The 16776-nt window shown below is 43.8% G+C and overlaps 1 protein-coding gene across 2 annotated transcripts in view; it reads right to left on the bottom strand.

The window, feature by feature from the left end:
- Positions 1-6679: 6679 nt before the first annotated feature.
- The window catches only part of LOC119974409 (NAD(P) transhydrogenase, mitochondrial-like), a 94517-nt gene continuing 84420 nt past the window's right edge, over positions 6680-16776 (bottom strand). For both annotated transcript variants that reach the window (XM_038813250.1, XM_038813249.1), the window contains exons 21-22: positions 11663-11778; positions 6680-6956 (exon numbers count right to left, since the gene is read on the bottom strand). In XM_038813250.1, coding sequence (XP_038669178.1) covers positions 6810-6956; positions 11663-11778 — 263 coding nt within the window. In that variant the 3' untranslated portion in view covers positions 6680-6809. The remainder of the gene's footprint in view (positions 6957-11662; positions 11779-16776) is intronic.

Here is a 16776-nt window from a genome sequence, read left to right as displayed (position 1 = left end):
TCCCTGCTCTTACTCAAATTGTGTGGTGGGCTGTTTTAGAGCAGAGTTTTACGTTCACTGGAAAAGATTACTTCTGATAAGTGCCATCCTAGACTATATGCTCAAATCTCTGGAGCGTGGCTTGAATATAAAATCTTCTGACTTGGAGGCAAGTGTGCTACCACTCAGCTAAGGCTGCAATTAAAGACTGGGCAGTGAAAGAAGAGAATTTTAAAATTACCTTCCGAAGATTTGAGGTCTAACTAGGGGATCTTCCTCCTGCACGTGTCCTTTCTACTGTTCAGTTATCAGCCATTGTCTCCTGCAAGCAAAATTAGAGTGACAAGTTCCAATCATCGAGAGGACATACTATGATGTCCAAAGCGTGAGAATAAGAGACCATAATTAATCGGTGTTGTGACATCCATATGAAAGATCTGGTGACATATACAAGGATACTTTGCAAGCTTGTATAATAAACGAATACCAAATCTCAAGTAATACACAAGAAATATTGCTGTGGAAATTCCAATATGTAACTTACATTAAGGGAAGAGTGTTAGATGAATGATTCAGTGTTAGATGAATGATTTGTCCCCCCCCCCCCTCCTTTCATTTTCCCATTATATATGCATCAGCAAATTAGACTGGAATCTACAACTTATGATGCCTAATGTGGCCTGGTCCAAGCTTTCCTATACTTACCTCTTCACTGCAAATCTTTAGATGTTACGGTTGGTACCTGCTTAATTGATGGAGAAGCTCCCAATTACAGGCCTACACCCAATAAGATCATAGAATTTACAGTGCAGAAGGGGGCCATTCAGCCCATTGAGTCTGCACCGGCCCACCCAGGTCCACACCTCCACCCTATCCCTGTAACCCAGTAACCCCACTCAACCTTTTTGGACACTAAGGGAAATTTAGCATGGCCAATCCACCTAACCTGCATATCTTTGGACCGTGGGAGGAACTGAAGCACCCTGAGGAAATCCATGCAGACATGGGGAGAACATGCAGACTCCGCATAGATAGTGACCCAAGCCGGGAATCGAACCTGGGACCCTGGAGCTGTGAAGCAACTGTGCTAACCACTGTGCTATCATGCTGCCCCGATAATCGATACTTTTACCTCGCACCAAAACAGTCATGGGCCATTGGTGTTACTACTCCCCCAAGGCCTAAAGTTGGTTGAGCAGCATTTCAAAGATTGAGCACACAGTCTAGAGTCTAGCTGACCTGACACTTCAGTGCAGTACACTCAGACGTCTGTACAGTTTTAAGGCAGAAACATTCACTTTTCGAGTTATCTCACTAACATCTTTAGGAGCACACTTAACCTCCGATGAGAACTCATTTGCAATGTTCCCGAGGACTGAACACCCTGCTCTGGTGCACGCAAAAGATTTTATGTGTGGTTCAAGAATGGAATGTTTTCCATCAGATTATCAAGTTACTTATCCTTAAACAAGTTCTACAAACCACAATGTTCCATAATGTAAGATTCTCAGATTTCTGAAACTGTTTTACATGTTGTGAATTGTTCAAAAGGGCAGTGGCTTGTTAAGCTGGCAAATTTGACTGCCATCTTGTGTGTATTTAGATTCCACCCCTTCTGTGCCATACACATCTAGGAATCTGCGAATAAAAAAAGTGTCAACTCGCTGTTCCTTAACTAATGTCATAGACCTTTAACGAATATTGAGGGAAACATGGGGCTTTGGTTATTTTTAGGATTAGCATGTGCATAAAAGGATATACCTTCTTTGATTTAGATTTTTTGGAGCAAAGGTAGAATATATTAAGTACCTTTGAAATAAGTAATAACATTAGCAAGGTCCTGAAATATTCTGATTTTGAGATGTTGTACTGGTGTTTAACCCATGTTACATTATCTCACAGGCTACTCTTGAACAGTAGCATATTTATGCCCCAATACGCAACGCTTAGCAAAGTTCCACAGGCAAAATCCTTTATTTTTTTCTCTCAATTTTATTCCCCATACTGTTCAGCCAAGACAGGCCTTACATATTTCTACAAACTTGATCAACACTATTCTTTAAATAAATGAGTACAAGCCATACCTCAACAGAATAAGGAAGACCCCAGTTTTCTTTCCCAACATAGATGACCCAACTGCACTGAAATACACCCTTGTAGAAGACTGGTGAATAGGAATGTTAGTTAAATTGATTATACACTTGGATGTTGAACTTAGGAAACTACAATTCTAGCTACCAATATGCTCAGAATCAGGATAGTTTTTCACACTTAATCTATACATATAGTGCTGCTATAGTCCATGACCTCAGAACAATGCTTTACACTTTCAACACTTTTTGACCCACTCAGCGTAATAAATTCAAAATTATAGCCATCAGTATGTGGGTAGGGAGATCTATCGCAATTCCAAATCATAAAGTCTAGAAGGGTGATTTTAACATTTGGACTGTAGTGGATGACTGTCTGGTATAAGTACCTGATAATACCCTGAAATTTAACGCTGACCAATGGCAAAGGGATATATAGGCACATTTATTAAAGTAATCTTTCTCCCTTTGAACATTAACACACAATATTCAGGTGCATTTTACTACAGTGGAAATGAAAGATTGGGAAAACCACAGAAAATAAATTGAAAATTGTTACTCTTAGTTGCTAATCTAATACCTGCCATGGATCGGACCAGCAATAGGTAGAAATCTGCCTAATAACAGCAGTAACATGAATGTAACAAGGTATGATGCGATGTATTCTGTCTAACAACAGATGTCATGAGTCTGCCCAGCAACAAGTCGAAATTTAGTGACAGTGGTAATGAAATGCAATTTTAAAAGCAATAAGATGCAGGTGACTAGACAATGATATATAGTTGCCAGCATCCTCAGAAGCAGAGTGACAGTTTACACCTAACAGCTTTGGAGAGCATTTTTACATCTAACAGCCTTGTGAGGTCAGTCCCCAGTCTAACAACGAGGAGCCTAGGCTAGCATCTCAGTCTTAGAGCCAAGGTTGTGCAGAAACCTTTGTAAAGGCAGTTTAATCATCTGCGCTGGACTAGGAATTTTTTTTCTCAGACTTGACTATCAGCCTTGTACTGTGTGGTAACTATAAGCTGGATTCGACTTATAGATTGACTCAATTTGGCTGTTGTTTGGGGGAAGGGGAAGTCTTAAGGAGTTCAGGGATCGTAGATATAGTTTGGAACAAGGGTAATATTCTACATAAATTCTGTGTGTTTAGCGATTCATATACTTAATTGTCCTAGAATATTGTTCTATTTATGTATATTCGTCTTTGATTTGGTAGTCTTTAATAATTGCATGACGACTGGGCTGGTTATTCTCAATGGGGCATCACTTGGTTCCTCATGCCATTCCAAAAAAAAAAAAAAACTGCACCTCCATGAACCAATGTTCCAAATTGGGATACCCTCACAGATACGATCAGTGTGTTTAATTAAATACTTTATTTACCGTTATAATCAAATTTAGTCCAATGTAATGAAGAACATAGCAGAGGATTAAATGTTGCAACACCTTACTGAAAACCCACCTCATCTGTATTTGATTATGTATTTACAACAATGGTTTTTCAGTAAAGAGGAAAACATAGGTGTAACTTGGTAGACACGCGAGTGATTTCTACCCGAATTACGCTATTGTAATGACATTTTCTGCAGATCTCAGAAAATTGAGGGTACAAACTGGTTTTATATGGGAGTTTAAATTAAAATAAGAACAACTGAGGTGGAGCCGGCGATGGAGTGTGTCAATTAAGGACCAGCAGAAACAAAGGAAGAGGGATTTCTGGAAATTGTCATGCTAGAAATGCTTCTTGCTTCCATTTGGGATCTTGGAGGATTGTGGCAACCAAGGCCAGCACATACCCTTCATCAAATCTGGAACTGTGTTGTCTGAAGATATGCAGTTTGAATTGAAGCCACAAGTCTGACGGTACCTCAGTTTGTAGATTTGGAGCCATAATGGCTCAGTATTGCCAACTTGGATTACAGCCACTAGGGCCTGAATAATTCTTTTCCCCCGTAGCTTTGAAAAACTATGCAAGTGGTAATGATTAAAAACCAACAATAGTTTCTCATCTGGCTTCAGTGTGAAGGCTTTTTCTAGTCAAAGGCAATAGAATTAGACATGTTTTAAAAAGCTGTTTTTACTAATTGGATGCAATACAATTCTGGTGCATACTAGTATGGTTCGTTGACATTAATAATTAAGGCATTTCCATGGTAAAAATATTATGTTGTTAAATAGGATAGGCAGCTTTCTTTGGCTTGCCATACCACTATGTTTCTTAGGAAGTTGTTTCATTACAGTTTTTAATCAGTGTTTGCAGATTAGAATGCAAGATATATATTTTAGCTGACTACTTAATTCTCAATTCTTTGTAGTTTTGTCTGGCTATTTATCTTAATTGCTTAATAAAGCATTCCGCTCAAAAGCATTTACAAGGAAAGTGGTTATTTTGCTCTTCAGCACTTCTGATACCACTGTTAAGCCACATTTCCAACTTTGTTCCCCAAATCCATTGGTTGTGAATTAAAGATCCTCCAACCCAGTGCTATGCTTTGATTGGGGGCTGGTTTAGCTCAGTTAGCTGGACAGCTGGTTTGTGATGCAGAGCAAGGCCAACAGCATGGCTCAATTCCCATACTGGCTGAGTTTATACATGAAGGCGTCGTCTTCTCAACCTTGCCCCTCACTAAAGATGTGGGGGTCCTCAGGTTCAATAACCACCAGCCAGCTCTCCCCCTCAAGGGGAAGCAGCGTATGGGATTATGGCGACTTTACTTTCAGGTTGATTTACACCTAAAAGTTTCCTCAGAATTCAACAGGATGCGAGGATATGGACAACACCAGAGTTCATAAATGAATTTTGCCTTAAGTTATCAGCTTTAAGCAGTAATAACCAAGTTTCTTCCTATTATGCTTTCTGCTCTGAATGAGGATTGCAATGCATTTTCATTGAATATGCTGTTTACAACTTCATGGTGGCACCATTGTATAGCTGCAAACTTTAGGTGCCAGTGCCTATTTATGACATTCGGCCACACGGCACCTAGATTCATTACTCAATATCTACGGTCTTAACATTGGGTTTTGAACTGGAACTTGATGTAATTCGAAAGCCATTTTATTCAACATATCCATTTTGTGTATTATTCATTCCACAAGCCAACTTTAAGTACAGCTCTCCATTTTTAGAAGTTTAGCCCCCTTACTGTGTCCTTGTTGTTCCAACCTGATTGGGCACAATGTCGTCACCCCTAATGACCTAAAAATCTGATGCTGCTCAAATGTGTACGGTTACAGCATTGCAACTCTCTTCGATGAGGCAGCATGGTAGCACAGTGGTTAGCACTGTGGCTTCACAGCACCAGGGTCCCAAGTTCGATTCCCCGCTGGCTCACTGTCTGTGCGGAGTCTGCACATTCTCCCAGTGTCTGCTTGGGTTTCCGCCGGGTGCTCCGGTTTCCTCCCACAGTTCAAAGATGTGCAGGTGAGGTGCATTGGCTATGCTAAATTACCCTTAATGTCCAAAAAAGGTTAGTATGGGGTTATTGGGTTACGGGGATAGGGTGGAAGTGAGCGCTTAAGTGGGTCGGTGCAGACTCGAAGAGCCAAATGGCCTCCTTCTGCACTGTATGTTTTATGTTCCTATTGAAGCTTTCCATCCAAAATGATCACCAGTCTTTCTCCTTCAAAGACAGTGTAAATCATTGTGTATTCCATGCATTGCCCATTATCAAGTTAGATTTCCAGCACTTTCTTTTTGCTTGCATGAAAACAGTATCAGTCATATTCACATTCAGTTGGTAATATAAACACTGCAGGAACATTTTAAATAAATTATGGTAACCTGCTTTGTATATTAGATTTCGTAAAAATCTCAGATGGTGAAACATTAGCCATGGCATGTTTCAAGAGACCCAGTGTGTTTCAACATTATGTTGAAAAGCAAAAATAATATATTTAGGTAACAATAGGTTCAAGTGTTGGCAGATTTACCTACTGTGATTTTTAGAAAATATTGCACCATTTCTGCATCACCTATGGAAATGGCGCCTCTTCCCAGCTCACCGGCAGAAGGCCAGTCACCCTGTTGATGGTTTGATTGCTATCTTCCTCGTTTCCCTTCTGAAATTCCTGATCTTCCCTCCCTCCTACCATCACCTTCTTCCTCTGTTCCCTCAGCACTGCTTCCAATCCAAAAGCTGGTGTTGTTGTGGGTGCCACATGGATTACAGTGCTTTATCTGTTATTTGGGAAAGTAGGCAAAATAAAATCTTTTAAAGAATTCTAATTCTAATTCTAAATCATCCATCCGAAATAAAACGTTGTAAATAATTTAAAGATAATGAAAACTAAATTGGGAACCATTCTGCCGAGTCTTTAGCGAAACCAAGAACATTTTCCTTCCAGAATCCCCTTCATTTTAATTAGTTTCTCTGACTTTCAGCTGTATTATTTTTTCCAAATATTAACTGAAGCCGTTGACAAAAAAATTAAACGTAAAATACTGAAAAATCCGTGAGTAACGAACAGGAATTTAGCAGCACACTCCCATTTGTGATGTCTTTCCTGATCTAACCTGGAATTAATTTATTGTAATTTGAAGTAAGTGCTATGGCTGGAACTTCCATGAAAACATTACCAGTAATAAAAGATAACATGAATGCAAGTAATATAGGAAAATATTTATTTTCAAATTTCCCCTGGATTATGTGTTCTGTTAGTTCCTGTAATCTTCAAAGCATGAAATTCTGGAACAGAATAGCAGGTTTATTCATTATAACATTTCTGTGTCAATATTTATTTTTCCATCTCCCTAATCTTGCCCTGCAGAGCATCACATGTCTTCTTTGCGTCACCAAGTAGCATTGAAGAGTTCGGTTTGTAGAAGATAGGATTGTCAACTGCAGCGTAGCCAACTCCGAGGGTTCGCTTCATCACAATAACCTGCAGAAGAATAAAGAGTTCTTCATAAAATTTCCGTGCACAAATTTATATTCCATTGGAATTTCTTTGGTGAAGTTAAAATGCTTATGATAAAGTTTGAGTTTCAGCAAACTCACTTGTCATTTCACATCAACTACTTATTTCTTAGCATTCATTAAATATTTTCCTACTGTTGGACCCTAACACAAAGATGCACTGAGTGCTAAAAGTGACAAGTGCCACATTCCAGTTTATTATGAACACTTAAAATGAGACTACAGTCCATTAAATGGCCTTTATAAATCATGTGACCTTTTAGCTTCAGAGCTCCCGACAGCCCTTTTGTCAAGCAAATACCTGATGAAATATGGACAATCACAACCATATGAGGAATTCACACATTCTCTTGTTACAAGGATGGTGCTGACCTTTCTGTTTCAACATGGGTAAAAGAAACATCAAAGCACAATGTGTATTAGAATGTGAATTATTCCCATTGATCTTCCATTGTGTTATGATGATATCCCATCCAACCGAGACTGAGTGAATTTCAAAGTGTCAAACGACAATACAGAAAATCCAATCAATACACCTCACCCCTTTTTGGAAAAAGGACATTGAACTTGCAACGGTCACATGATGAGGAAGCCATTTTGTGGACTGCTTTTAAAATAATAGCAAGACGTTGCTTAGGGTCAGATATCCATCAAATATATGGAACCAGCTTCAGGTCAATATGTAGCCAGGATAATAAATGGCCATATCTTTAGAAGTGAGAAAAGGTCTCTCCACAACCTCATCCAAGAACCAACACCCTGGAAAGTCAACTACAAGAGGCTTTGCAGCTTATTGAAAATCCTCTGCTTTGCAAGACGTTCATTTCAACTAAAGTATCAACTCGTCTAAGAAATTGCATGCCTGCCGCTAAAGAGACCGAGAATCATCAATTGTAATTGCATTTGCCCCCCCCCCCCTTCATTTGTATCTAATCTGTGCTGAGCTGATGTGGCCGAGTCGAGTGAGTCAGATGTCACAGAGCAATCTTTGACTGCACCCATACCCAGGCAGGCAGGGAGAGAGGGCCTCTAGACAAGCCTATCGCTCTGCTCTCCCAGCTTGCCGCTGGGTGGCCATCTCAGGACAGTTGAACTGCCCTCTAGTTGCGTCAGGAAACTGAAGACCAACTGGAAAATTTCAGTCAGTCCTCATTACTTACCCCTTTACTGAGTTTAATTGTCTGTCCGCTTTGTGGAGGTGGGCAGCCCTGCCAGTCCCGAAGCCATCTCCGCCACAATGGCCAACAAAGGAAACAGGGTTGTAAGTCTGTCAGGCCAGCTAGTCCCAATATTTTCAGACCCTGGCCTCCTTCGTTACCAACCTGAGCAAGGCCTGATAATCCTGCCCATAGTTTTATGTTGCAAACTGAAAATCCACACCGTGCAGGAGATTCTCCTTTGAAGTTAGGATTAAAGAATAATGCCTGGAGCGCACTGGAGACAGCATCGTCTTTGGCTCTGCAATATCTGCCTGGGTGTACTCAGTGCTAATGCTGAATGCCAGAAATAGAGGTAAAAAAAATTACATTCCCAAGTACTGATGTCTCTTAAATGTCTGTGTTTGACTCTATCCCACTGGATATTTTGTTGAAAACAACGAGCAAAGAAAATGTAGCAACAATTTCCAAGAATCCACCTCAACTGTCATAATGCTTCATCGTATAACTTGCTCTTTGGCCAGGAAATGTTATGCTTGGATTAAAAAAGCTAAATGCTCATTTTAAATGCAAGCCCACAATACCGATGTCTCCTCTACTTTATGAAGTGCCGCAACTAGAATCAAATCTTAGTTTCGTAAATGCATTTTTTCTATTGTTGTACTAACAATACTTGTTGCGCTGAGCAACAGTAATGGAACAGACAAGGACGAAGACACCAGGGTGTTTGGAAGAGTAATGGTGTTTCCATCCTGGACAGGCCAGAGGATGTGCACTGCACCCGATACTGTGAAAAACATATTGGATCTGTTCAACCAGGGCTGTCACCCCCAGAGTGAGAGCCTGGACTGCTTCCTTTTGTATTTTCAAATTAAGTTCGTTGGAGCTGGCCTGGTCCTTTTATTCTCTTGCCAAACCATACGTGGCCATCATGCCACTAAGATGGGGAAAACACGTTGACGAAAATGCCAACTTTGGCATTATCCCGATTTCTCTAATCGAGCAGGAGAGTGAAGCAAGACCTTCAAGATGAAAAGGTTTCAGACCTGTCCCATAAAGAAGCTGGGAGTAAATAAGAATTAGTCGGTGGGGGAGGGGGGTGGGGGTGGGGATAAGAGATTTCTGGAGCATGTATCCCCTGCTCCCCAGCTAAATAATATGGGATTTTGCACTGATACAAAAATATTTTTTTTTTGTTTAAAAGTTAAATTATATGGACAACCATTCATAAAAGCACTTTAAACACATTTCTGATGTCTCAAACCACTGCACAGCTACTTTTCACAAGTGTAGCCGCCATTGTAGGAAATGCTGGCAGCAGATTCATGCACAGCAAGATCCCACAATCAGCAATGCAATAAAGGCCAGAAAAGCTGTTTTTGCGACATTGATTGAAGGATGAATATTGGCCAGGACACGGGTTAATTCCCCAATTCTTTTTCAAAACAGTAGCATGGGATCTTTTACACCCACTGAGGGGGAAAGAGGGTACTTTGGATTAACTCGGGCTTGTCCAAGGTACGGTGGGCCAATATGGCGGCTCCCAAGCCAGTTTCAAAATTCCTGTCAAATAGGGTGGTTTCAATGGAAGAATCTGCATCGAGCTGCTTCTCCAATCACGGGCCACTTCTCTCCCACTTTTGCTGAGCTCATCAGCAATCAATGAAGGAGAGAAACAATCTTTGATTGGAGGAGCAGCAAACACCAGCATCGTCGGGTGTGCGGAGTTTGCTGGGTCGAGGAAAATGAAGGTCTAGGGGAGCTGGAGCCGGGGGAGACTGGGCATGGAGCGTGCGCAGTTTTGGTGGTGGAGGAGAAGATGAGATCGATTCAGGACCTGGGAGGACTTAGGAGGATGCAGTGCAGTGGTGACTGAGAGAGTGCGAGAGAGAATGTGCGTGCGAATGCGCATGCAAGAGTGAGAGCATGTGCGAGAGAGAGGTGCCTACGAGAGGGAGTAGATGCGAGACAGAGAGAGAGAGAGAAAGAGAGAAGGAGCATGTAAGAGAGGGGACATATGCTAGAGAGACAGGGGGGCAGGTGTGAGAGAGGGCATGTGCGGGACAGGGTGTATTCGAGAGAGAGAGAAGGTGCATGCAAGAGAAAGAGAGAGGGTGCATGTAGAAAGAGGAGGGCGTGTATGAGAGAGTGGGAATGACTGAGTGATTGTATGCACGGATAATGAGAGAGTGACTGGAGTTTGCATGGGCGTGAATGCATGAAAGTGACTGTTGCAGGGGTGAGTGCAATAGACCAAGGGCCCAATTTGTCGTATCTGACTCAGGACGCGCCAAGGCCAATAAATCTCGCAAGAGGCCTCGCACGTGTTTTGTGCCGTCTGGTCACTACCTGGATCTGCTTCCGAGAAACACGTGGCTGGGAGGCCAAAGAACCTCCCCTTGCGCCCCCCCCCCCCTCTAAATTTGACTGTTCCTCGATTCCCATGCACCATCAGCGTAATACCCCTGAAACACTCTGCACCTGTATCGTTACTTGCATCAAGCCTCGTTCACCCATCAACCTTGTTCATGTTGACCGACACTGACGCCTGGATAAGCAACCCCATAGTTTTAAAAATCTCATCCTTGCTTTCAAATTCCCCCACGGCCTCACCTCCTTACCTCTGTAATCTCCTCCGGACCCTCAGATAGCTGCACTCTAATTCTTGTCTCGTCACACATTTTAGTTGACCCACCACTGGGAGCTTTGCATAACCTCTGGAATCCACCCCTCCCCAATGTAAAAGAGGAAAGCGGGTGAAGGCGGAGAGGTTTAAGATGCTGCTCTTTGACCAAGCTTTTGGTCATCTGCCCTGAGGTCTTCTCATGTGATTCTGCATCGAGTTTTGTATAACCACCCTTCTGTAAACTGCTTTGAAATGTTAAAGCCATGTAATTGAAAGCTGTTTTGCGGACAGCGCAAAAGTAAAGAGTTGGAAGTGAACAGAAGGAAACCTGTCTGATGAGACTTGTTTCAGAACCCCAGAACACAATCCCCTTGAGGGGCAGAATGACGTGCTTAAGACCAAAAGGACATCATTTAGGAAAACCAGCTTGGCCTGTATCCAGTGGAAAATGTTTGATCTACCGCTGATGACCGAATTGAGATTCTGGATTCTTTAGTGTGTTGGGGAGAACAAAAGTGCAGCAAACACAATTTCCACAAAATACCCAAGAACCAACCTTAGCCTTTCTATAGTTGACTGCTAATGAACACATTTGTCATTTGCCAAGAAATATTGTGCTTGGATCAAGATTACAGTTGGCCCAGGATTCCAAATGCTGCATTAAACCAAAAGACCACTTGAAAAATAAATACTAGACACATAATCATTGGTCTTTCTAATTAGTTAGCCCGAGCCAACCGAGAACCAGAGTAAATTATAATAAGTGTGGCTGTTCACAAAGCAAGCTACTTTGCACAAAATAACGGACACCTACAGTGTGATTCCATCTCAGTCCTGCTTCAAACACCATTGTATTCAGCCAGGTAACATTTTTGTACTTGTGCTCACCTGCTTGGCTTTCCAAACTTCCAGAACAGGCATGCCAGCAATTATGGAATTAGGGTCTTCCTGCGCTGCTGAATTTACAGTGTCATTGGCACCAATAACCAGAACCAAATCAGTTTCTAAAGGACACAAAAACAACAGATTGACGTCATTCTATTATCATTGAAGACATTGTTTCAAAATAAAATGTTAATAATATTGCACGGAAATGTTTTTTTATTTTGAATCTTCCCCTCTTTTGTTTTTATAAGAGTCCAGAACATCCTCATCAAAGATTATTTGCAACTGCCACTAATAAATATTACAGCAAGAGGTTGCAGACTCTCAATCTGACCCTAAATTAAGCATGTTGAATGCATCTCATTTGGACTTAGCATTTTTAAAACTAGAAATGCTGAGCGCGATTCTCTGATCGCAGGACGGAGTGTCCGTGCCGTCGTGAACGCCGTCGCATTTCGCGACAACGCAAAACAGGCGCGGGCACTTGCGGTTCTGTCCCCCACAGGGAGCCAGCACGGTGCTGGAGTGGTTCACGCCGCTCCAGCCTCACTTCCTGGCACGCACTGGGGCGGCGTCAACCCGCGCAACCAACGCAACATGGCACAGGGGTTCGGGGCCGGAATCGCAACAAAGTAGGCCCTGGGAGGAGGGGGTGGGGGGTAGAGGCCAGCCCACCGATTGGTGGGCGCCGATTGTGGGCCAGACCCCATTGGAGGCCCCACCGGGGACGGAGGCTCCCTCCCCCCCCCCAAAACAGGCCGCCCCCGACCCTTCACGCATAGTTCCCGTCCGCAGCGACCAGGTGGGGACGCCGTCAGCAGGACTCTGCTTTTCCCGCGTGGCAGCTCGGCCCATCTGGAGAATCGGCGGCCCAGCCTCGTACAGCGGCCCGCGACCAGTGCCGCGCCAGCGCAAATGGCGCCGATTTCTGCACTTTGGAGAATCGCGTGCCGGCGTTGCGGTGGTGTGGCGCGGTTGCACTGATTCTCCGGCCCAGCGTGGGGCTGGGAGAATCGCGCCCATTAATTTACCTCCTGATCCACATACAGATAGGATCTGGACATCATAGCAGGACAACATTTCCATAGAATCCCTACAGTGCAGAAGGAGACATTTAATCCGTCGAGTCTACATGGACCCCCTGAAAGAAGGTCCTATCTTAGTTCCACTCACCCGCCCTATCCCTGTAATCCCATAACCCCACCTAACCGTTGGACATGAAGAGACCATTTAGAACATAGAACAGTACAGCACAGAACAGGCCCTTCGGCCCTCGATGTTGTGCCGAGCAATGATCACCCTACTTAAACCCACGTAACCCGTATACCCGTAACCCAACAATCCCCCCATTAACCTTACACTAAGGGCAATTTACCATGGCCAATCCACCTAACCCGCACATCTTTGGACTGTGGGAGGAAACCGGAGCACCCGGAGGAAACCCATGCAGACACGGGAAGAACATACAACCCAAAGTTTGAATTGAACTCCGGTCCCTGGTGCTGTGATGCAGCAGTGCTAACCACCGTGCCGCCCATTCTTTTTTTAAAATTTGTTTTTATTAAAGCTTTACTTAACCAATAACAGAAAGATAAAAGGAAAATATTTAATAAAACTAGGTAGTTGTTATCATTATACAAACAGAGAATATACATTAAATGAACAGTACCCCCCCCCCCCCCCCCCCCCCAACACCCCGGATTGCTGCTGCTGCTGATATTTTACTCCTAGAAAGTCAAGGAACGGTTGCCACCGCCGGAAGAACCCCATCAAGGACCCTCTCAAGGCAAACTTTAATCACTCCAGGCTGAGGAACCCAGCCATGTCACTAACCCAGGTCTCCACGCTCGGGGGTTTTGAGTCCCTCCACATTAACAGGATCCGTCTCCGGGCTACCAGGGAGGCAAAGGCCAAAACCTCGGCCTCTTTCACTTCCTGCACTCCGGATCCTCTGACACCCCAAAGATTGCTATTGTTAGACTCGGCTTCACCCGGGTGTCCAAAATCCTGGACATGGCCCTCGCAAAGCCCTGCCAGAATTCTTTAAGCGCCGGGCATGCCCAGAACATATGGACATAGTTCGCTGGACTCCCTGGACATCTCACACAGCTGTCCTCCATCCCGAAGAACTTACTCATCCTTGCCGTCGTCACGTGTGCCCGATGGACCACCTTAAACTGAATTAAGCTGAGCCTGGCACATGGTGAGGAGGTATTTACCCTGCCCAGGGCATCAGCCCACAGGCCCTCATCCAGCTCCTCACCCAGCTCCTCCTCCCACTTGCCCTTCAGTTCCTCCACTGAGGCTTCCTCCGCCTCCTGAAGCTCCTGGTATATGTCCGACACCTTCCCCTCTCCTATCCAGATGCCAGACACCACCCTGTCCTGTATCCTACGAGGGGATAGCAACGGAAATGTCCCTACCTGTTTTTTGAGAAAGTCGCAGACTTGGAGGTATCTGAAGGAGTTTCCAGGGGGCCAGGCTGAATTTCTCCTCCAGCGCCTTCAAGCTGGGAAAGTCCCATCTATAAACAGGTCTCCCATCCTTCTAATGCCTGCCTTGTGCCAGCTTTGAAACCCCCCCCGTCCATCCTGCCCGGAGCAAAGTATGATTGTTCCGTATCAGGGTCCAAACTGAGGCCCCCTACTGCACTCTTTTTCGTCGCGGGGTCTTGTTTGCCCACATAAATCCCACGATAACTGCCTTACCCGACTGCATACTTTCTAGGCCCTTAACTATCTCCTCCAACTCAATCGGGGCCCCCAGTCCCTCCACCAGCTCCGTCCACCCATGGGAACCTCAATTGGTCCATAAATTGCTTCATCCCTGCCCCTCCCACCAGGGGCTCTGACTTATAGAGCTTCCCATAGAACTCCTTGAAGACTTTGTTGATCTTCTCTGGGCCCAAGACCGTGTTACCTGCCTTGTCCCTAACTCCCCCGATCTCCCTGGCCATCTCCCTCCTACGAAGTTGGTGCGCCAGCATCCTACTTGCTTTCTCCCCATACCCGTAGACTGCCCATTTTACTTTCCTCAGCTGCACCTTCGCCTTCCCAGTGGTCAGCAGATTGAACTCCACCTGCAGTCTCCTGCGCTCCTTTAGCAGCCACTCCTCGGTGGTCTCCGCGTACTTCCTGTCAACTTTATCACCGTGCTACCCATTCAATGACACAACATGCAAAGCCGCGTATCAGGGAAGGCAAAAGTTACCCCTTGTCATCAAGGCAACATTTGACCAAATATAGGATCAAGACTAAAGTCAATGGGGTGGGGGTCCAAGGGAAAACAATCCGGTAACTAATCAGACCTTCTGCAAAGAAAGATGTCTCATCCTGTTTGCCAACTCCAGCACTGGCTAAGCAGAAATCTCTTCCAACTACATATTGGTGAAGACCAAAGCCACGGCTTTTGTTTGGGCCCTGCTACAAAGATTGCCCCTTACTCACCAGTTGCATCCCCGTGCCTTGGTCACTGTCTGACGTTGAGCCAGGTTACTCACAACCCCGACTTCCAATCTGACCCGTAGCTGGGGTTTTCCACCATGTATCTTCTCCGTAACCAAGACCATGTACTTTCCTCTCTAATATTGGCCATCTCTGCCTCGGCTTGTGTACTGCCATACCCTTGCTTTTATTAATTCTAGAATTGATTATCCCGATGGTCAAACTCTTATCTTCCAACCTCTGAACCTCAGCTCAGTAAAGCTCCTGCTGTCCCATACCCAAATTGTATTTGCTATGTTTATCTTCCCAAAGTCCAAATATGTGCAGTTTAGGTGGATTGGCCATATTAAAATTGCCCCTTGGTGTCCAGAGATGTGCATGTTAGGTGGGGTTGCAGAATAAGTTCGGTGAGTGGGCCTAGGTGGGGTGCTCTTTCAGAGGGTCAGTGCAGACTCGATGGGACAAATGGCCTCCTTCTCTACTGTAGGGATTCTAGGATTTCCTCACACGTCTACGAGGTACTTTTCCTGCCATGCACAGGTGCACCACTCTCCAATTGAAAGAACAGAGAGGTAATTAATTCCTAGGCTCTTGCCAGATCTGCTATGAACTTGGCTGCTAGATGTGCTTGGGAATAACATAATGTAACTTCCTGTCTGATCTTCCCTTCCTTTCCCCCCTCTTTCTTACGGGGAACAATTCACCTCCACTCATTTCTCCGGATATCCTTAGATGACACGGGAAACTCACTGTGTGGCGGTAAATCAAGAGGGAAGTGTAATACTGCCAGTTCGTGGCACGACATGTCAGTTGCTACCAATATTGTCTGAGCAGCTTTACTGCATTCAAATCATGAGAGGCAAACAATAACGCCAATAAATGCCGAACATATGTTTCTCCTTAAAACAGCAAACGCACGAGAGTTCATCATTTTGCAGTGCCTGCTGCCACATGAAGAAATAAATCCTCGCTCTTACTTCCAAGCTAACATTATTTGCTACCTCCATGCATGTATTCATTACTAGCACTTTAAGCAGGAATGTTATTTCAGTGTTAACTCTTAGACTGTGGGCAATTTTCATATATATTACCATGCTTGCTGAAAGGTTTCGGATAGAAACATAATTTTGTTAATTCATGGTCTAATTCTACAGAAACTTGCATTGTGATTGAATGTGCCAAAGTAAAAGATGGCGAACTGCATTATGATCTTGCCTTGCGAAAGAGCAATAATATATATATTTTTTAAAAAGACTCCAAAAACAAGTTTTTATGAAAAGAATGAAGCCACAAGGTTCACAGTTTAAATCAAAACAATATTCCTGCACAAAATTCAAAGAACACGAATATTAATAAATACTCTGTTTTAAATAGTTACATTAAGGATAATAAAAATGTAACAAACTCAGCTATTTATAATCTAAACCAAACTCTTCAAATCACTTTTCTTCTTTAACCATTAGACTTACATCCCCCATAAACTAAAGTCAGATACTTATCAAAGAAATTGGATGATTAACTGTTTGGTCCGTGTACTGCTTCGAAGATTCATAAAAGGGTTGAGATTTGTTGGGCCTTCCGCTTACTTCTGCAAGGTTTTCCCTTCAAATCTCCTCCAGCCATCCTACAGTTACAAATTCCCCATTCAACATGGGTGTCCCTGGCGTCTTAGCG

The sequence above is a fragment of the Scyliorhinus canicula genome, chromosome 12 (genome assembly GCF_902713615.1).
Source record: "Scyliorhinus canicula chromosome 12, sScyCan1.1, whole genome shotgun sequence".
Lineage (NCBI taxonomy): Eukaryota > Metazoa > Chordata > Chondrichthyes > Carcharhiniformes > Scyliorhinidae > Scyliorhinus > Scyliorhinus canicula.
This window is presented reverse-complemented; position numbering and strand designations above follow the sequence as displayed.